Below are 20,460 nucleotides of genomic sequence, written 5' to 3'. Positions count from 1 at the left end.
CTACGAGTACGAGCCACTCTACAGCATCCGTTACAAATGTTGACTTCCTTCTGTTAAAGTTCAGACAATATTTGATCGGTTTAGAAGACAAATTAACTACTTACCTCACTTTTTTTTGTTGCATTTGAGACATTTTCACAGTAGTTCCTGCATCTAACACAATATCAATAACGTTACTTGAACTCTATGCTCAACTACCCTTCACCCTACTCCTCAATGCCCCAAAAAGGCCAAGAAAAAAAACCCACACAGCCTAAGCATATGCAAAGTCCCGAACAAAACTAAATGCAATTATGAAATTAAAAAGTAAAACATGACAAAAGTACATCCTGAGGGGCACTGGCCTATGTACAGCAAACTCTGTTTGAATGCTGACCTGCCTCTAAATGTTAAACGTGCATAAATGTGCATCTTAATGCAACTGTAACCTTGGTTGTCTAGCCTGAACATGAAGCAGACTACGAGTACGAGCCACTCTACAGCATCCGTTACAAATGTTGACTTCCTTCTGTTAAAGTTCAGACAATATTTGATCGGTTTAGAAGACAAATGAACTACTTACCTCACTTTTTTTTGTTGCATTTGAGACATTTTCACAGTAGTTCCTGCATCTAACACAATATCGTTACTTATACAGTGTTTCAGAAAGCATTTTATAAAAGAATCAGAAAAACGCTTTATTCATCAGAAACATGTCTTGTGACAATACAAGCCAGGCCAGTTTTCTTCACATTTTTACACAAACTCTAGCCAAAAAACATCCTTGTTGAGAGGAACACCATGTGAATATTCAAAATAAGACATATTAAATGTTTATTTAGAAAAAAGAAAAAAAAAAAAGAGACCCAGTTATTAGATGTTCGTCAGTAATGCAGGAGGGTTGACACACCCAGCAGATAATCATACAGAGAGACCCTGATACAGGTAGATATTGATCACTTGTAAGCTAAAGAGTTCTGGTCTCGTCCTCTTGAGAGTCATTATTTGCAGCCGTGTCATCCTGTGTCTAAACTGAGTACAGATATATGGCCACTGTACAATGGTTTTATTTGGATAAACAAATGTGAACCTTTATGTATACATGTGTCTAAACACTGTTATATTCACACTACACAATCATTTCCAGCTGCCTTGCATACTCGATGACTTGTTTGGCCAGTTCTGTGGAGGGGATGGTCACTTCCTCTGTTTTTTGATGCTGGGTACTGAATGAATAGTATCCATCAGGACTCTGAGTCCAGCCTCTCTGCAGAGCACAAAAGCCAGACCATGAACATATTAGTATCTATCAAAAAAAAGGAATAATATTTACTTGCCCTCAGGGCATCGAAGATATAGATCAGTTTGTTTCTTCATGGGAACAGATTTGGAGAAAGTTATCATGACATCATTTGCTCACTAATGGATGCTCTGCAGTGAATGGGTGCCGTCAGAATGAGTCTCCAAACAGCTGATAAAAACATCACAATCCACAAAACTCCAGTCCATCCATTAACATAATGTGAAGTGAAAAGCCCCTTGTGCAAAAGTTCATCTTTAAGGAATTTTAACTTTTCACATTTTCCACAAACATATGTTTTCGCTTGTTAACGGTGCTTGATCTTTGCATAGTTCTAACCGGATTCAGACAAGACAACATTTGGAGGTAGTGAAGTTATGGATAGAGGACTCGTATTTTAGCCAGAAACAACAGTTTGAAGTTAAAAACGTCTTAAGGATTTGTTTCTTACAAACATGCAGATTTTTGAATTGTAAGACATGAATTGATGGAATGGAGATGTGTAGATAACTTGTGGATTGTTGTGATGTTGACGACTCTCATTCTGACGGCACCCATTCACTGCAGAGTGATGGAATGCTCAATTTCTCCAAATCTTTTCTGATGAACAAACAAACTCATCTACATCTTGGATGGCCTGAGAGTGAGTACATTTTGTATCTTTAATTTGTATTATTTTATTAAATATGATTCCAAGTAAAAAAATAAATAAATTACAAAATTGCACTTCATGTGACAAACAAAAGCAAATATTTGTATGACAGTTAATCCCAAAATTCACGATTGTGACAGGCCTTGTGAAAATATTTGACAAACACTTACTTTCTTCGCATATTCGGTCATCTTTTTCGGAGAGGAAAAGAAAAGCACCCGTGTGGCCTCACTGAATTGAATTTGTTCATATGCTTTTTCTATACAACCTGCAATCTCATCTCTACAAACAGAAACAAACAAACAACATTTTAATGACATCGTTCAACATTTACAATTAGTCGGTAAGACTACAAATAACCCCTACCGAATCGTATCAAGAAGAATGTCAATGAAGAAGGTGTAGCTCTCAGCAGGAATATTTCCTTTGGCAAGAAAGACCTTGTTGTAACTGCCCTCCATCAGATACTGAAATAAAGAAACAAAAAGGTAAGGAAAAAAAAACAGAAACTGTCAGCCGTATGCATTTAAAGGGGTCATATGATGCGATTTCAAGTTTTCCTTTCTCTTTGGAGTGTTACAAGCTCTTGGTGCATAAAGAAGATCTGTAAAGTTGCAAAGACTAAAGTCTCAAAACCAAAGAGATATTCTTTATAAAAGTTAAGAGTCAGCCACGCCTACCTAAAACGGCTCGTTCTAACACGCCCCCACATATCTACCTCACTATGTGGGAAGATTTGCATAACGCCACCCAAATGTTCACGCAAAAAAAGAAGGCGTGACTTTTATTCTCGCTGTAGTATTGTTGCCGCCGCCATGTCGTGAAGGCACTGTGTGTTTCGTTGTGAAAGCGAAACTACTTTGTTTGGTCTTCCAAAAGAGGACACGACTAGAAATCAGAGGTTAAGTTGTATTTACAACACTGTTCCAGAACAGTTCAACCCAAATATTCAGATGTGTGCAGCACATTTTATGGAGGACTGTGTCCTGATCCTGGGAGAGTAGACTACAATGCCGGCTGTTCTGACTCACAGACTGGAAGTACGTTTTTTTATATTTAAAGAGTTTTTATATTTAAAGCAAGTTTTTTTGAGGAGTGTAGAGTAGCGCTTGTTGTTTGTCATTTCTCCGATCACAAATGCAGACATGGTTTTATGTTTATGCGATGCAGCGCAAGTGTAAAAAGACAGTATAAGTCATTATAATCCATAATTATGTCCCCACTGGATGCAACGAATGCCTCGTTTATAATGGGTTTTAATGTTTTTGTCTCGTCGCTCTGGCCGGGACACGGCATCAACAGTATGGTAAGGGGCGTAACATTTCCGTCACACGCTTGAGGAATTCAGCCAATCACAATGCACTGGATAGCTGGCCAATCACAGCACACCTCGCTTTTCAGACCGATGAGCTTTGTAAAAATCGACGTGTTTCAGAAAGGCGGGGCATAGAGGAGAAACAATAATGTACAATATGTGGAAAATAATGTGTTTTTTGAACCTTAAACCGCATAAACACATTGCATTGACATCACATGACCCCTTTAATATAAGTAACAAGAGAAAAATAAAAAGTGTCCCACACCTGCTCTAATGAAACTGGATGTCTGATGTAGACATTTGTCTGGATGACTTTTGCGCTCAGTCTTTCCAGCTCTGTGTGGAACTCAGACACTCTGTTCTGAGACAGCAGGAAGAGCAAGTTGAGACCCAGCAACTGGTGCCTGTAGGCTGACTCAGGCAACTCATCCCTGTGACATTTAACAAGAAGTCTTTTATAGCCCATGTTGAAAAGGTATATTGTGTAGAATGCAATATGTGATTTCAGCACAACTACTGTTAGCCCATATTAAGTAAATTCTGTGTGATAGCAAGTAAACAGATAATGCAAGACCAAAAAAATGTATTACTTGTAATCAAAGTAATAACACTTCAGCTGAGCCATGTAGCGTTCAAAGGAGGGGATGTCTTTCTTCAGAATGCTCCATAGTGCTCCAATCTCCAGAACATCTCCTACAAACAACAATTAAATATTATCAATAATACATTAAAAAAATTACAATACTTCAAAACATCAATTCAAATGCTGCCATAAATACTCACTGGCAAGGATAAGCTGCTGTTTGGTAAGTTTGGTCCCAGTAGTGGGTAGAAAGTTCAACTCCAACAGGGATATCTTAAAAAATAATAATACAAATCACCACAACACAATGCTTGGCGAATTGAAATGATACATGACAGATTCGTAATACATGAGATTTAATACCAATCGGTTCCTGAAAACTGTCAGACGAGTTATCCGTGTATTTATCTTCATAATAACGACCGTATTAAATATAAGCATGCAAGACAACATAATTTGAGAATAAAATAAAATTATATCTATGAATGAATATCAATTAAATCAACACAAGCTATCATTTCATATCACTACTATATGAAATCGATGCCTGCTAGCCAACTTGCTACTTTGGTGGCGAATAAACCCAAATCCACTCACATCACTAAAATCATGTGTTTTTAATATATATATATATTAGATCAAACACAAAAATAAATGGCTGGTAAACAGGAATCAATGGACTAGACTGGAGAGTTCTAGATAGCAGCACTGCTAACTGCCCATCAGCCTACAACTGCGGCTTACTTCTGTAGTTTAGGAGTATTATTGCTGTTATAGATCATCGATCCTACCTTTAGCTTGCTCAGGATCTCACCACATTTATTAAGATTTGGATTCTTCTTATTCCACTCAGCTTTCAACGTTTCATATAACCCCGCAGTCTCTTTCAACACGGACGCCATGGTGATTCTGCAAAAACGTACGACACCGGTCTGTCAGAACACGGCAGTACGCTGTCGTAAAGAATGTTGGTGATACCATGGAAACCAGGATAAGTGGCATTTTAGGGGCGTGAAATTAGGTGTTTATAATATTTACCTAGACACAGAAATATATAATGAAAGTATACATCTTCATTTTTCAAATATGGTGTCCTTAACTATTAAGGAATACAGTTACATTGATGGCTACATCAACTTTAATGTTTATAAACAAAATGTGAGACATTTCGTCCCGAAAGGACGATTTCATCCATTTTTTTGTGTTAAATTTGGTGTCTTTATGCAAAACAAAGAGATCAAGTTAAGTCAATTTTGTAGGCAAGTTTTATTCACACACATGTAGATTTGTTTCTCCATGTTTTGAGGCTTTTAAAAGTAATTTAAAATGTTAATTTCAATCGTTAAAACAAAAAAACATACATGGATTAACCCTCCTTCAATGTAACTTAATTCGTATTATAACGTGTTTTTATATTATTTTCATTATTATCTTGTGTTTATGCTGCTTGGCTGTATTATCGACGTGTTTAACAGTGGAAAGATGTTTCTTATTTGAAAGGTTGGGGGGATTTCATCCATTTCTTAACTGTTTTGGGTGTTTTTTCCCCCCTAAAAACAAGACACAGGAAGACTAACTCTTAATAAATTGTCGTAATCAGTGTTGGGGGTAACGCATTACAAGTAACGCGAGTTACGTAATCAGATTACTTTTTTCAAGTAACTAGTAAAGTAACGCATTACTTTTTAATTTACAAGAGAATATCTGAGTTACTTTCTCAAATAAGTAACGCAAGTTACTTTTTTTCCCCAATTTATTGACTGACAGCTCTCCTGTCCCCATGCTGAGAGAAATCAGATGTTACTGTAGTTCTAAAATAAATATGAATATGCATTCATTCATCTCCCTCACACAAAAAACCACAGATTCAGTATTCCTCAAAATGAATAAAAATAATGCAACGGTTTTGAAATGTCTTCTTCTGCATTCTACTGTACGGACGTAAATGTACTTTCCCTTCAGCCTGAGGCTGATTCATTTCACTTTTGGTGTGAAAAGGCTTTTATATTTGCCAAAAATACAACTTTTTTATTTGAAAAACAAACAAGCAAGCCCTGTCCAGATTTAAAAAGTAACGCAAAAGTAACGTAACGCATTACTTTCCATAAAAAGTAACTAAGTAACGTAATTAGTTACTTTTTTTATGGAGTAACGCAATCTTGTAATGCATTACTTTTAAACGTAACTTTCCCCAACACTGGTCGTAATATATTCATTTATTTTGTATTTGATTTATATTCTGTTTATGTTAACAGAACTGAGTGTAATTGTTGTGTAGAATATTGTTTTTGTATCGGAAATAATAGCAGTGTAATTTGAAATGGAATTTTTGTACGATTTTATGCGCATGTTAAATTTGTATCTTTTTTTTTAAAATTGAACTTTCAAAATGACAGAACTCAACATCAAGTTCTTGGCATATTTCTCACATTTACAGACTTTGCAAGTACAAATTGAAACAATTTAAATCAAATTATATATATAAATATATATATTTTTTATTTCTCTGTTAAAATTGTATCTATGAAATATATTTCAAATGCAATGAGGGAAATTTTTAAAGTACAATGACGGGATCGCTTTTTGGAGAAAGAACAGCAACCTAAACGAGCATCTCCATTCAGAGAAAAAAGATACCCAAAAAATAATTAGTCTTTCTATGCGCGCTCACGCCGTTTAAAGTGGAGCTGGTGGGGTTGGTGGTCTTAAAATGATGCACCGGCGCCCTCTGCTGGAGACTGACAACATTACTAGTGTAGTTTATTACTAGATAGGTTGCTCTCGAATGTGAATATTTGTAATAATCTATCGATGCAATATCATGAGAATTATTGAGTTACATACTGCTCCGATCGATTATGGCATGGCCGAAGGAAGGACGATGCGAGGACATGCGCAGTTGAAAGGAGACAAAGAGGAAGGAGTGGGTGGTGGTGGCAGATGAAAATCTATTCACTGCTATGTTTCTGTCACGCCAGGCAGCGATGATTTTAAAGCACCAGATCGTGAAGGTCCAAGCCACACCCTGACTGTAAGCAACATTCAAGCACAACTTCAAATGCGACCAATCAATGGAGGTAAACAAGAGGGAAGACCACGCCTCTTATACATACTTCATAAAAATGCCTTCATGTGAGGGGTCAAATGGTTAATTTGAGCCTTTATTACAAAGAAGCCAATCCTCCACTGTAATGCTTGCGGTCGCACCACCCCTTATTTGTGATGTTTAACAAAGAGGGCCAATCACAGGCCCCAGTGTTTCATCAAAACAGACTCCTTTGTCATAAAAACATCCGGACCCAAGGTGAAGCTGTACAGACAACCGCCTGTTTGTTATTGTGGAGAGACTCCATCCTCGCAACTTAGTGCCATCTCACTGTTGTGGGAAAATGTTCTTCTTGGGGAGGATGATTACTCATTTTATGTAATTAGCTAGATCATAAATTGTCTAATATATATATATATATTTGTTTTTGTTTACTACAGTAAAGTTCAGTTTTCTACTATTAAATGTTTTGTGTGTATATATACACACAAAACATTTAATAGTAGAAAACTGAACTTTACTGTAGTAAACATTATTTGACAAAAAAAGCAAGACTTTTTGTGTTCTTTTAAATCCCACCAATTACATTTATTTTCTTTCTTACCATAACTCGAGCAGATACATACATATATATATATATATATTGCAATTAAATTATAGGAAATCTAGTGTTACAGTCTAGCTTATGTATACATTTATCAAAAGATGAATGTCTAGGTAATGTGTTATCTTGTCTATATTGTTGTTCATATCATATTTAAACTATTGTCATTTAACGCTGTATCTTGTCTTATGTTTACAACCGCAAAACCAGATGTTATTCAATTTAATGAAGCACAATATTTCCCTACTTTTACAGTGAAACCGATACACAAATAATGCATAATATCGCGTCGATGTAAAAGGACAAACGCGTATTGCCGCAGTAATAATAATAACAACAACAACTACAGTGTGGCGTTATCTATTAATCAGGCGATCGCGCCGGGCCTCTGTTTCCTGCTTGTGAGCGCTATGCTTGGGTCCTGACGCGGAGCCCGTGCAGGGCCGTACTGGAGACCCCGCGCCGCCTGCACCTCTATCGTCTCGGGTGAGTTTGATACAATGTAGCGATTTCTCTATAATTCTCAATAACTATTGCAATGCTGCAACATTCGCATGCGGACCTCACCTCTTCCTGCTTCATATAGCCGGCCCGCTGCATAGCTCGGCGAATACGGTGATTTTACAGCGAATTCCCAAGCATACCCCCTGATCCAAGAGTATTCCAACATAAACTCATATTTAGCAGGGATAAAGATAGGCTACGCATTTGCGTCTATTGGAGCCAGAACACCAAATATTCACCAATTGTGTGCATTGGCTCCAGTGAATGCGCTCTTACGGCAGAAATACTACGTGTTTACAGTCAGTGATGGTCAGATTTGTTCGTATTGCGTCTGTAAACGCACAAATTACAGCTAGCTAGCCACAGCTAACTGAATCTTCTGCAGGACGAGCGTCAAAAAGGCGAATTAAAGGCGTGTTGTGCGGTTAAACTTGCAAAATGGTTGCAGATAAAAGCATGTGCACGAGTGGGAACGTCGAGCGAGTTATTACAGCTTTACAAATGCGCAAAATATCCGCCGTGTCCTGCAGGTCCAGAGTGTCCAGTCACGTCTCCGGTGCTCTTCTGATGCGAGATGCTCTCAAAATGCCCGAAAACAAGTCTCTGACGGAAGACGGTCTCGCAGATGTTTGTTAATGATGGTCTGCGTGCTCTTCGCAGAGATTGTTTAACCCCCAACAAACATTAGCGGCGTCCCCGCCTACCTCGTCCTCATTTTGTGGTTTTGATTTGTTTAGATCGAGACTGTGACCAGGAACAGCACAGCGACTCGCCAAAGTGGTGAAAATTGAACAGAAAAGTCTGTAAATGGTGATGTTTGACTCTCGGTGGTGTGTTTTTCTGTCTGTGAGGCAGTGTGAGGTGATGAGCGCGCGCTTTTCCCTCGGCTTGTCTCGCGCTTATAGTTCAGCTGCTGTGCTTTCAAAGGATGTGAAAACGTTCACTCGTTTTATATTGTTATCAATATACAAAGTATTATATTTCAATATACGTTTGTATTGAACCTAAATCGACCCGTGTAGTGTTTGTTATCATTCATTTATTTCACCAGAACAACTTAATGCTGGGTTAATATTAATTTCATGATTCAACAATCTTGGATATATGGATGGATAATACCAAAAGCTTGTTGACTTGTTTGCATGTTTTTTTTTTATATAAATGTATGTTTTATTTTTTTGACACATGACACTCACTAACGAAAGTTTTACCTTGCCTTGCATTTTTACGTTGCAGTCTGCCTTTAATATTTTTTTTGTCAACAGTGTGATTTATTTTCTTTAGATTGAAATTGATAGGATTTGAAACAGTGTAATTCTTGAATAACTTTTCATGAATTTTTATGTTAATTGTTCTGCTTTGTTTTCATTCGTCTGCATGGTCCAATTCAAATATCAAATTGTCTCTGTGAATTAAATGACCTACATCTCACTACTGAGGAAGTATTTGCTTTTGAGTTCTCTGTAATGTTTAGCCGATTTGTTAAAAAAAAAGGACATAATATTCACAGGGCTAATGTTTGTGCATTTTTTTTTATTATTTTTTTTTTTTACAGTTGACATGGATGATGAAGATGGCAGGTGCTTGCTAGATGTAATTTGGTAAGTTCACTCTGTTGCACCAAAAATGACAGATAACTTTCACATAAGTTTGAATGTTGGTTGTATGTAAACCCAGCTGAATAACATCTTTCTTGTTGTACAGTGACCCACAGGCACTCAATGATTTTCTTCATGGATCAGAAACACAAGTGAGTACTGAAAGTGGGAAGGGAAAAAAATCTGATTTTTTTGCAAGCTTCACTGGTGGGCAAGGCAGAAATCCCACTTTGAAAGTGTAACACAGATACATCACAGAAAAACACTGCACGCTCACCCAACAAGAATTCCCCGAACCTCCTAATCCTCTCCGGGTTATTTTTACATTTCTGCCCCTAAACCGGTTGTCCAGCTTATTGACCTTTTCTTTAGAACATAATTGCCCCTCTTAATTTCAGTCCTGATTTTTTCCCTCTTTGGTTAATTCACATATATGACACACTAATCTAATTTTCCTGTTTTTTGACTCCTGTTTTCTTTCCTGTTTGCTTGGCCTTTTAACTTGGTTATGCCTGCATTTTGTTCTGGTTAATTGGTGCACTGTCCTCACTTTGCTCTTCCCTTGCTTTTCCTTCTTTGTCTGCCTATTTGCCCCTTATGCATCTGCTCCCTGTCGCTTTCACACGCCTGTCTGTCTGTGTGCTGTGGTGATTTCTGCCTGGCCTATCCTGGGTATGTCTGTCTGTAGCTGGACACTGATGACCTTTTGGATGGCTCAAGTGACCCGTCCAGCTCGTTCTTCTCCAGCACTGGGGTGAGTAATATCCCCCATTTGTGCCGTCCTCCTTTTCTCCATTCTTTTTTGTAGTACATTTTCCTCAGCCCCACCATCCAACTCAGATGCATTGCGCAGCAGATCTGCATCTACAGCAGTCAGTCTCAGAGGCCTACCACCATCCCAGATTCATACCTGCCATTTAATTCCTTCTTCCTTCTGAAAGTGTGGCTAGGATGAATGGCTAACATTGGCCTCTCTGTCTCTTCCAGGGCCACGTTCCTGAGGTCCAGCCACAGGCTCAGCTGTCAACAAATGAGCCAGGCCTTCCAAGAGTCAGCGTTGATTTGGACTTCCTGGAAGATGACATCTTGGGGGGATCGCCGGGAGGAGACAACGGAAGCAATGGTGTTGGGACAAATCATGAGCCTTGTGACATTTTGCAGCAGAGCCTGGCAGAGGCTAACATCACAGAACAGAGCCTTCAAGAGGCAGATGCTGAGCTTGACCTCAGTCAATTTGGGCTAACTGGCCTTACGCAGGTGGTCCAACCCCTGCCTGATGCTGGCCTGTCTGGGGTGGGCATTGGAGGTGCAACTCAGATTTTTTCAAACCAAGGCACCTCTACTGCACCCTCTAATGCCACCCAAGACATGCTCAGCTCAGTCCTGGCACATCCAGGCCTGCAGCTACAATCCCAGGTCATGAACAAAGCTATCAGCGTCCAGCCATTCGTACAGCAAGTCGGGCTTGGAAATGTAACCCTTCAACCTATTTCGAGCCTTCAGGCCTTACCGAATGGCAGTCAGTCTGGACCGTTGGGCATTGGACAAATTCAAGTTGTGGGCCAACCCACTGTAATGACTATAAATCCATCTGGGCAGCAGATCTTGGCGAAAACCATGGGTGGCTACCAACTGCATCAACCTGGGCCTGAGGCAGCAAGCGCTGGAACGCAGGGTGGGCTTGGAGGCTCTGTTTTGAGTTCAGGAGGTGGACTTTTAATTCAAGGGGGCAAGGCCACTCTAGGGTCCCCTGCCTTAAATGGGCCGGCTGTCTGCTTAAGCAACACAAATACCAACAACAGCTCAACTACAATGGCCACTGCTGGTGGCATTGTGGGTTTTGGTAATGCCTCTTTGGGTGCAGGAATTGGATCTCAAACCCAGCCTCAAGGCCAAATTATGCAGAACGTCATCATCCAGCGAACGCCAACGCCAATACAGCCCAAACCTCCGCAAGGAGGTGCCATCCAACCCAAAGTCTTCAAGCAACAGCAACAGCTTCCTGCTCCACATGCCTTGCCAAATGATACTAATAAGGCTCTGGGAGTGCAGCAGATCCCAGTATCAGCTGGTCAGAATGTAACGTTCCTCGGGAAGCCTGGCTCAAACGTAGTCTTGAGCACACAGGCCACGTCGCAGGGAACACAGTTTTCTCAAGCGCTTTTTAAGCAACAAGGCCCCCAAACGTCTGGCAAACCGCTCAGTGTTCACTTGTTAAACCAGCAGGGCAGCATTGTCATTCCCTCGCAAACTGTCCTGCAGAGCCAAAACCACCAGTTCCTGTTACCGGGGCTTCAGGCAGGAGGTCAGATCCTGACTCAGCATCCCGGGGGTCACATCATTACCAGTCAGGGGCCTGGAGGGCAGATAATCGCTAATCAGATCTTGACAGCCAATCAGAACATCAACCTGGGTCAGATGTTGGCCTCACAAGGTCACCCTGGTGCCGCCCATATTCTCTCTGGACACATCCAGCTCCAGCCTGGTCAGATGGGTCAGCCCACACTGTTCCAAATGCCGGTGTCCTTGGCGCAAACGCAGACACAAGCCCATCCGGTAACGGGCCATGTACAAACGGTCATCCAGGGCATGCCGATACAGAATTCCCTGTCTGTGGAGAGTCTTAGCCCAGCAGTCAGTTTACAGACGTTGCAACAATCTGGAGGCATCCCTAATAACAGTAACAGTGGGTCGACGGCCATGGCGCCGTGCCAGCCAGGAGAGGGTATCACGGTATTGGGTGGTTCTACGGACCCTGCTGCTCAATCAGCACAGACCCAACTGCAACCCTCAATTCTCACGGTTCAGACGACTCCACAGGTTTCAGTAGCAGCTTCGGTTCCTTCCTCTTCATCTCCATCCCCAACTATGGTCACATCCACATCCTCAATGGTGGGTTTGGGTCCTCAGGCCCAGCACAGCCCAGGAAAGGTGTTGTTCACATCACCTGGTTCCAGCATGATCCTTAGTCAGGAGTCTCTTCAAATGTTCCTGCAGCAGGTCAGTGTGCTCTCTTTAAACCTTATCTGTTGTTTGCAAACTGTGTGTCTTTGCTAATAAGCTAACATAACAACATTTGAGCCCCAAGCTGACCTCTGACCAGTTTGGATGATTGTTTTACCTCTCCCATTCCTGAACCGATAAATGTACCCATGTTAGGACCAACAGCAGCAAGCAGGAAAAGACCCACCTGCCGCTGTGGGTGTACCTGCATCTGTTATCGTCAGCGGCAGCAGTTCTGGTCCCGCCCCTTCAGGCCATGACAACTTGTTAGCTGAGACTCGGCAGAGGCAGAGTCCCAGCCCCTCTCTTGGCCCCGCCCACATGGCAACAGTGGTTAACAAGGTAGATGAGCTCATGCTCCGCGCTAAGCCCCACCCACTTGTTGCTGCCACTGCTGCGTATTGGACCACTGTCTCCCAGCAGAACTCCCTTTCTTTCTCTATCCCCTTGTCTTTCTACTGTCATTGCTCAGGCTTGGATTCCTTTTTATTGCTCTTTCACTCATTCTCACTCTTGTTTTTGCCTGTGATTTCATCAAGTCTTTCTTTCTGCAATCTTCACTGTTATCCATTTCTTTCATTGATACTATAATTATAGTGTAATGGGTTTATTTTGTCCATTAATCAGTACTATTATTGCATGCTATACCTTGCCCTCAATATTCATTTCTTTCCGGCTGTTATTTGCATGATCATTTTTGAGTAGGAAGCTTCCACTAACTGGGATATGGGTTTTTGCAAATAACAGTGCAGTGCCGTTGTTACTCTTCAAATGGTGTCACATGCAATAATGAAACTCTAGGGACTTTATTTTTCGTTTGTGTGTTTGCATCATCTTCATGCATCTTCCCATGGGCATGTCATGATGTAGCAATGGCTCTTCCTATTAGTTTCCCTGCTGTAAATCTTTGCCGCTCACTCTGTCCATTCATATTAACATTGTCTACTCACTACTTCTGCTACCCTCACGTTCGGTAACTGCTGTTTTTATCCTCGATCAGTCCCCCCTCCCACCACCACCCAGCCTCCCCAAGAGAAATGAAATTAATTCCTTTCAAGATCACTTTCAAAGATTTGATCTTGATCACTTGCTCGCTGCCCTGAATTACCTTTGCCCTCTACCAGCAAATCTGTTTTAGTTTTAGATTTTTATTTTTTGTCTGTTCTCTGTGAACCAATTTTTGTTGTTCTTTACAAAAATTGTCCTCATGTCAGTTGTCTTAACAACCCCCCCCCATCACCCCACCACCACCCCCAAAAATAATCTCTGTTAGATGAGTACCTTATGTACAGTTTAGATATTTTGTACATTTTAGTATTTCAGCTGTTTTAGTCTTTACGAAAACTGTCTTTTTGGGATTTTGAAAATAGATTTTTCCTTTCTGTTCTTCTTGCTTTTGTATTATCCTACTTGTATTTGTTTATTGTTGCTTGTTGCTGTGTTTTTTTTCCCACCACTTTTTTATTTTTTTGCACTTTATAGGTACGATTGCAAATTAGTCATTGTTTTAGTGATGCACTGAAGTGAAATTCTTGGTTGAAACTGAAACTCAGATACTGTTTTATTTTTCTTATTCTTTTGGTACTATTTGCATATATTAAAAATGATTGTGAAACTGAATTTTACAACCGTAATATAAAGAAACTCTTGCAATTGATATTTTCATCATTAGGACATTAATGTATAAACGGTCTAAAATTAAATGGAAAACAGCATGAAATATGAAGCCATTTAGAGTTATCTGATGTTCTGTCATTTCCTGAAGTGAATAATTGAAAAATGTAATTTATAATATATTCAGAAGCACCTGGAATTTGCGCATCTATTTAAAGGGATAGTTCACCACAAAATAATTTCTATCATTAATTACTCACCCTCATGTCGTTCCAAACCCGTAAGACCTTTGTTCATCTTTGGAACACAGATTAAGATATTTTTGATGAAATCCAAGAGCTAAAATTACGGTTGATCCACTGATGTCACATGGACTATTTTAACAATATCCTTACTACCTTTCTGGGCCTTGAACATGGTAGTTGCGTTGCTGTCCATGCAGGGTCAGAAAGCTCTCGGATTTAATCAAAAATATCTTAATTTGTGTTCCGTAGAGGAACAAAGTTCTTGTGGGTTTGGAACTAACATGAGGGTGAGTAATTAATTGCAGAATTTTCATTTTTGGGTGAACTATCCCTTTAAGCATTGTTTTGTCTTTTCTGTTGTTCCCATCTGCTTGTTGTATAGTGTCTCAGCCTCACTACTTGATATGTTTTTACAGAAGTTCTTCCCTAATTCACTCAGTGATTGTAAACTGTTGTGGTTAGCGAAGAGGTTACCCATCATCTAAAACTGATAAAGTCTTTCAGAGAAGTGAGGAAAAGTCTCAAACAAATAGATAAGAAAATCCAGATCTTCCTGAAAACATGTCTCCTATTTTATGTTGACGATTTTTTTTTTTTGCTGTGCAGAATTGAATTTCAAATGTCAGTATTGCAAAATGTTAGTTTGACAAGGTGTTTTTCACTTTCATATTGCTGTTGAAATGATTTTATTGAAAACATTTTTCTGTATTAAGGTGTCATTTTCTGTTGCTGAAATTTCAGTGCATCCCTAAAAATATATTTTCCCAAAATGATGAATTAAAAATATGAACTGGCTGATTAACCAAACATCCATTGACTATTTTCTCTCTTTCTCCTCCTCCTCTTTTTATGCTGTCTAGGTTCCATCGGCAGCACATTCACAGTCTATAAAGATCCAAAGCGCCTCCCCATCTCAGCCTGTGGTCACCCCTGCACCAACACCCACCCTGACTGACAGTCCTCAACCTGCCCAAGCTTCTCCCATAACCATCGGGCAGCAGATCCAGTCTCCTCACCAGCACCAGCAGTCTCGGCCTCCGTCACAGCCCCAGCCTCAGTCTCAGGCACAGACTCCCTCGCGCTCCTGCACGCCTTCCTCTCTACCACCTCTCTTTATCATACACAATCAGATCGGAGGTTCTCCGCAACCACCACAGCAACAGCAACAGCAGCAGCCTCAGCAAGTACAAGTGCAGCTCCAGCCTCAAGTTCTTCCTCAGCCTACCGCCCTGCAGCCAGACATACCTCCTTCCTCCTGTTCCCCGAAGCCTCCACAGCCACTTCCTGCACAGTTCCAGTTCCAGCCTGTTGTGAGCTCGCCTCCAGCTGCAGTGGTGAAACAGCAGGTGACAGTGGTGCCGGGGCTGACTGCGGAACAACAGCATCACCTTCAGCTGGTCAGTGCGCAGCTGCAGACCATGTCATCCATCACACAGCCCTCTCCTCAGCAAAAGCAGCTTTTGGAAAAACTTCACCAGGTATTACGTCATCATCTTAGCCTTTATATTGTGCTCTAACTGATTGTGAAATAACAAAGTTTGCACTGAAATGTAAATACCTGACAAAATCAGCCATCAGCACATTTTTGATGGTTAATTCACCGTTATATAGAGCAGAGCTTTGTTAACATTTAGGTGCCACTGTGGGCAGGACTACTACTTACTATGAAAAAATAGGTAATAGGTAAGGCAGGTAGAATTAGGTAAAAAATAGGTAAGAGCTCCTGCTCTTACAAATCTCCATAATTGTTTTTTTATTTTTTCCCCCCATATGAACTCCACTAAAATGATTATCTATGTGCTTGCGATTTATACAGGTCCAGCAAAACATTTTTCTCCAGGCTAAGCAGCAAGCTCAGGCACAAGTCCAAGCCCAAGCCCAGGCCTCTCAACAACAGGCTACAAACCAGTTCAACAAAATGCCAGATCATCATTCAGTCCAAGCTGCAACTTCAACGGCGAGTGTCACCATCCAAGCGCCAGTCCAGTCCCTTCTGCAGCAGAAGTCTGTGCTTGTCAAGTCCTCTACTACAGGTGGGGATCCCATATGTTTATTCTTTAGATGTTCACTTTCAAATATTCCTATGTTTACAATGTGTTATCTTCACCTTAGGTGCAAATGACACTCAAGTATTTTCTGCTGGGGCTACAGTGAACCAGGGAATCACAACTCCAAACCTTGCGCAGGCTGTTCAGGTGAGAGAAATTTAGTTGTTAGTATTTTTACTGTAGTTTACAGCTGGATAATTGACCTTTGCAGTACAGATATTGCAGAATTATCTTTACTCAATTTTGAACACTCTCTTGACTCTGGTTTGCAGGCAAAGCCAGGAGTCATAAGTTCAGTTGGTGGTCTGACTCTGAGTAAAGCAGGTTTGCAGATACAGGTTTTAGGCACTGCACTCTCTCAAATGTCCGCACCTACACCACCTGCTCTACAAACACAGGTAAGGTTCAAAATCACATTACATAAGACTATTAAAATGAACTGGATGATGTTTTATTTGTGGTAATCTTTTGTTATCTCTTGTCTTTCCACAGACTTCCACATTAAAAAGGCCTTTTAGTTTGGAACCAAGCAAAGAAGCTAGGTATTATATACATATAAATAGCATACATTGCAAATGTTATTAGTTAAATCTAAGAATAAGCCCATAAATTATGACAAAGTGGCATTTAAGGGATGAGTACTGTAAAACTGTTTGCCAGTCATTGAACACAAATCATTAAGTATGCCTCATGCAAGGTTTGAAGCCATTTGTTTGATGACCTGCTAGTTGTTTTGCACTAGGCTTTTTTAAAGATCAGCAGTTTTCCCACTCACATGATTGTGTATCTGTTTGTAGGATGCTGGAACAGCTGCGAAAACAGCAAGGCTCTGTTCTCCATCCTGACTACAGCTCTCCTTTCCACTCATTTGAGGATAAACTTCATCGACTGCTGCCGTACCACCTGTACCAAGGCATGGCTTCATCCCCGGAAGACTACCGCAAAGGTAAATGTTCATACCTCTTTGTGAACACTCTTTTAAGGTCCTGTAGTGTAGTTGTGTGGCACCCTCTTTAGGGCTGCTGTGTAACTCTTGCTTTATGCTTCTCTGTCCAGTGGATGATGAATTTGAGAATGTCTCATGCCAACTCTTGAAGCGCACGCAAGCAATGGTGGATAAATATCGTCACCTGCTTTTTGAGGAATCAAAGGTATCATTTAAATCTCACCCACTTGACCTCTCTTGATGTTTGGACCTTATGAGCCCTAAATTCATTGGCATCTTGTGTGTTTGTTACCTTGAGCAGAGGCTGGGTCCCTCTGCAGAGATGGTTATGATTGACCGGATGTTCATTCAGGAGGAGAAGGTTGCTCTTAATCAGGATAGGGTTCTGGCCAAGGAGAAACCAGGTAATGACTAAGGTTCAATGCAAGTTAAAGTTGCCATGAAATTGCTTCATGACCACTGTGACAGTTACTCGACCAATAGCTTGTAAATTGTAAATGAGAACAAACTGTTTTCTGATGGTGTGGTATTTAATCACTTTTGTCTCATACTCTTTGCAGAAGAATTTGTGGCCAATTCCTGTTTGCTGGACAGCAGTGTTGTGAGACCAGTAAAGGTGGAGCTGAGTTCTGTACGAACCGCCTCATCATCAGCAGCGGGTGCAGGTCAACCTGTGGCAGCCACACCTCCTCCAGCTGCAGCTGTTGCCCCTGCTCCAACCCCAACCCCTGCACCTACTCCAGCTGCTGCCCCGACTCCTGCTTCTACCCCTGCCCTCTTCCCTCCTACCAAGCTGGTGATCAAGCAAGGTGGTAGGGGAGCGTCGGTATCCTGGTCCACCAGCTCCACCCCTACACTTGCTCCCGTGGTCCGGCCATCTGCAGAGCCAGTCACGCCAAGTGCCTCCTTTAGCCGCACTCCATCCTCCCGCCCTGCTGATGATGACGATGATGTTGCTCTTCCCCAGCGGACCAGCAAACCGCCCATCAAGACCTACGAGGCACGCCAGCGTATAGGTTTGAAGCTGAAGATCAAACAGGAGGCGGGATTTAGTAAGGTGGTTCACAACACTGCTTTAGATCCGGTCCACTCCCAATCCCAACTCACGCCACAACCGCCGACCCCCGAGCAGCCGCAGAAAGTCAAGCCCACCCATGTAACCCCACCCATCACAGTCATTAGAACTCCTCCCCCAACTTCTTACACCACCCCATCTTCCACTGTCACTACGGTAACCACACACACAGGCTCCGCCTCCAGTAGCGCAACTTCCTCAAGTGGACCTACGCCCTCATTTTCCTCCTCCTGGTCTTCATCGTCCCCTTCCACATCTACGGCTCAGATGAATGGCACTCTGGAACACCATGAGGTAGGCGGAGTTAAACGGAACCCAGCGTCCACGGCGACTCCTCCACTAACCACTTGCCGGCTCCCACTTCGAAAGACGTACCGTGAGAACATCAGTCCACGTCGCAGGCCAGGAGTACCAGGAGGAGGTGGAGACATGTTGCCCATTGTACCAGCAGGACCCCCTATTACTTCTTCCCCCCAGCCACAAGGTTCCTCCCCTCAACCTGAACGGACTGTGATAGCCAGCGTGAAACTAGAGAGGCAGGGTGGACATGGGCAGTCCCACCCCCATGCAGAGTCACAGAGCCTCGCAGCAGTAGAGGATGTCCTCTACCGTGGCATCAAAAATGCGTACCAACATCACAGAGATTTCTCCGACAAAGAGGATGAGGTCGAGGCAGAGAAAGGTGGCGGTTTGGGGCGGTTGAAGGGCATAGGGAGCAAAAACCGAGAGGGAGGAAGGGGAACCTTCAGGATGGATCAGCATGCCCCTGGCCCACCTTCTCCTGGAGAGTCTTCCTGCACAAGAGACTCCACACTTCCTGCCAAACGCTGTAAGTCCGACTCCCCAGATATGGACAATGCAAGTTTCTCCAGTGGCAGCCCGCCACCTGACGACTCGTTGAATGAGCACCTGCAGTGTGCCATAGACAGTATACTGAACCTCCAACAGGGCCCTCCTGGACATGGAGGCTCAGGGAAAGGGGCTTTAGGGAGGGTTCATGGGGAAAACCTGCCTAATCAGCACCAAACCCATCCTTCCTACAGACAGTCCATGCCTCCCCTCTCCACGCCAACCTCGTCCACCCCCATGTCCCAGCATCCACAGGTAGGGGGCCGAGGACAAAATGGGAATTTGGTTTCACAGACGCACAGTAGATAACAGCCCCTGTAGCCTATGTTGACTGAAAGACTGAAAAGCAGGATGTCAAATGATAGGGGAAGCAAACGGAGACACTTTTCCCATGATCAGCTGTTTGCTTTGTTTGTCTGTGGTTTGTGCTGATGAAATGTGTTCTTTTGGTTTACATATGGCCCTTTAAGTGTACTTTCTAGAGTATAAAAAGTGCACTTTGATATGATTTTCAAAATTTTGTCCCTCTGTTTTTTCCTGGGTTCGAATCTGGGACGGTTCTTATGTCAGTTTCCCAATTTAAAGATTTCTCTCAACTTGTGAGAGACAAAAATATATGACCATTCATTTAATAAATAATGTTTGTAATTACTGTGACGTATGCGGATTGCAGGAACTTTTTAAGTGATATCATGAAAACTGTCATATAGTAGTTAATTTGGTTATTTTGGAGAATTTATTTTGAAGAGACTAATGGATCACTTCTCCCTTTGTTAGAATGGTCACCCTTTACCATGGAATTATGTTTTTGGGAACTGGTGATCACTGTGTAGAGGCTCATTAATGCATAGTAGTATAGTGCTCTATCTCCCCAAAGACAAGAAATCTGGTTTTGGTTGTCCAGCTACAGGAATTAACAATGAAGCTTTCACAAACAGAAAAGTCACCAGAACTGTAGAAAAAATCTCTTGACCTTTAACGCATTCCAGCATCAAGAGCACATTTACAAATCAAACATACATAGCACAGCAAATGTGGTCACCCTTTAATTAAAAAATTTTTTTTATCTGGTTTTCCTGGGAAGAATATTATTGAA

The 20,460-nt window shown here is 41.6% G+C and overlaps 2 protein-coding genes across 6 annotated transcripts; one reads left to right on the top strand and one right to left on the bottom strand.

Annotated features, from left to right (window-relative positions):
* Positions 1-651: 651 nt before the first annotated feature.
* LOC107565104 (26S proteasome non-ATPase regulatory subunit 8-like) lies at positions 652-4,804 on the bottom strand. The gene is made up of 7 exons (XM_016250302.1): positions 4,624-4,804; positions 4,033-4,105; positions 3,840-3,942; positions 3,515-3,680; positions 2,298-2,398; positions 2,102-2,213; positions 652-1,246 (listed from the first exon to the last, which is right to left on the bottom strand). Exons 1-7 carry the CDS (start codon positions 4,732-4,734, stop codon positions 1,109-1,111), a joined length of 804 nt encoding a protein of 267 aa, XP_016105788.1. The 5' UTR covers positions 4,735-4,804; the 3' UTR covers positions 652-1,108.
* A 3,072-nt stretch (positions 4,805-7,876) lies between these two features.
* On the top strand, positions 7,877-20,411 carry LOC107565091 (glioma tumor suppressor candidate region gene 1 protein-like). Of its 5 annotated transcripts, none has more exons than XM_016250284.1 (15): positions 7,877-7,968; positions 9,542-9,587; positions 9,691-9,736; positions 10,273-10,338; positions 10,572-12,584; positions 12,744-12,929; positions 15,307-15,924; positions 16,263-16,479; positions 16,559-16,641; positions 16,767-16,892; positions 16,987-17,036; positions 17,292-17,440; positions 17,551-17,645; positions 17,742-17,844; positions 18,001-20,411. In XM_016250284.1, exons 2-15 carry the CDS (start codon positions 9,547-9,549, stop codon positions 19,671-19,673), a joined length of 5,466 nt encoding a protein of 1,821 aa, XP_016105770.1. In that variant the 5' UTR covers positions 7,877-7,968; positions 9,542-9,546; the 3' UTR covers positions 19,674-20,411. The 5 variants fall into 5 exon arrangements, with proteins under 5 accessions (XP_016105770.1, XP_016105768.1, XP_016105771.1 ...); XM_016250282.1 differs by having other exon boundaries at positions 17,739-17,844; XM_016250283.1 differs by lacking the exon at positions 7,877-7,968 and adding an exon at positions 7,982-8,097 and having other exon boundaries at positions 17,739-17,844.
* The last annotated feature ends 49 nt before the right edge of the window (positions 20,412-20,460 follow it).

Source organism: Sinocyclocheilus grahami, unplaced genomic scaffold (genome assembly GCF_001515645.1).
Source record: "Sinocyclocheilus grahami isolate Dianchi unplaced genomic scaffold, SAMN03320097.WGS_v1.1 scaffold981.1, whole genome shotgun sequence".
NCBI classification, from domain to species: domain Eukaryota; kingdom Metazoa; phylum Chordata; class Actinopteri; order Cypriniformes; family Cyprinidae; genus Sinocyclocheilus; species Sinocyclocheilus grahami.
Note: the sequence above shows the minus strand (reverse complement) of the source record. Positions and strands in the feature narration are given on the sequence as shown.

What these genes read in the sequence shown, in the direction of transcription:
- LOC107565104 (XM_016250302.1), bottom strand. Translation starts at nt 4,734, where the DNA reads ATGGCGTCCGTGTTGAAAGAGACTGCGGGGTTATATGAAACGTTGAAA. An exon ending in ACAGCAGCTTATCCTTGCCA is followed by an intron (nt 3,943 to 4,032) that starts GTGAGTATTTAT and finishes TGTTGTTTGTAG; the next exon opens with GAGATGTTCTGGAGATTGGA. An exon ending in TGTTATTACTTTGATTACAA is followed by an intron (nt 3,681 to 3,839) that starts GTAATACATTTT and finishes TAAATGTCACAG; the next exon opens with GGATGAGTTGCCTGAGTCAG.
- LOC107565091 (XM_016250282.1), top strand. Translation starts at nt 9,547, where the DNA reads ATGGATGATGAAGATGGCAGGTGCTTGCTAGATGTAATTTG. An exon ending in TTCAAATGTTCCTGCAGCAG is followed by an intron (nt 12,585 to 12,743) that starts GTCAGTGTGCTC and finishes TACCCATGTTAG; the next exon opens with GACCAACAGCAGCAAGCAGG. An exon ending in ACCTTGCGCAGGCTGTTCAG is followed by an intron (nt 16,642 to 16,766) that starts GTGAGAGAAATT and finishes TCTGGTTTGCAG; the next exon opens with GCAAAGCCAGGAGTCATAAG.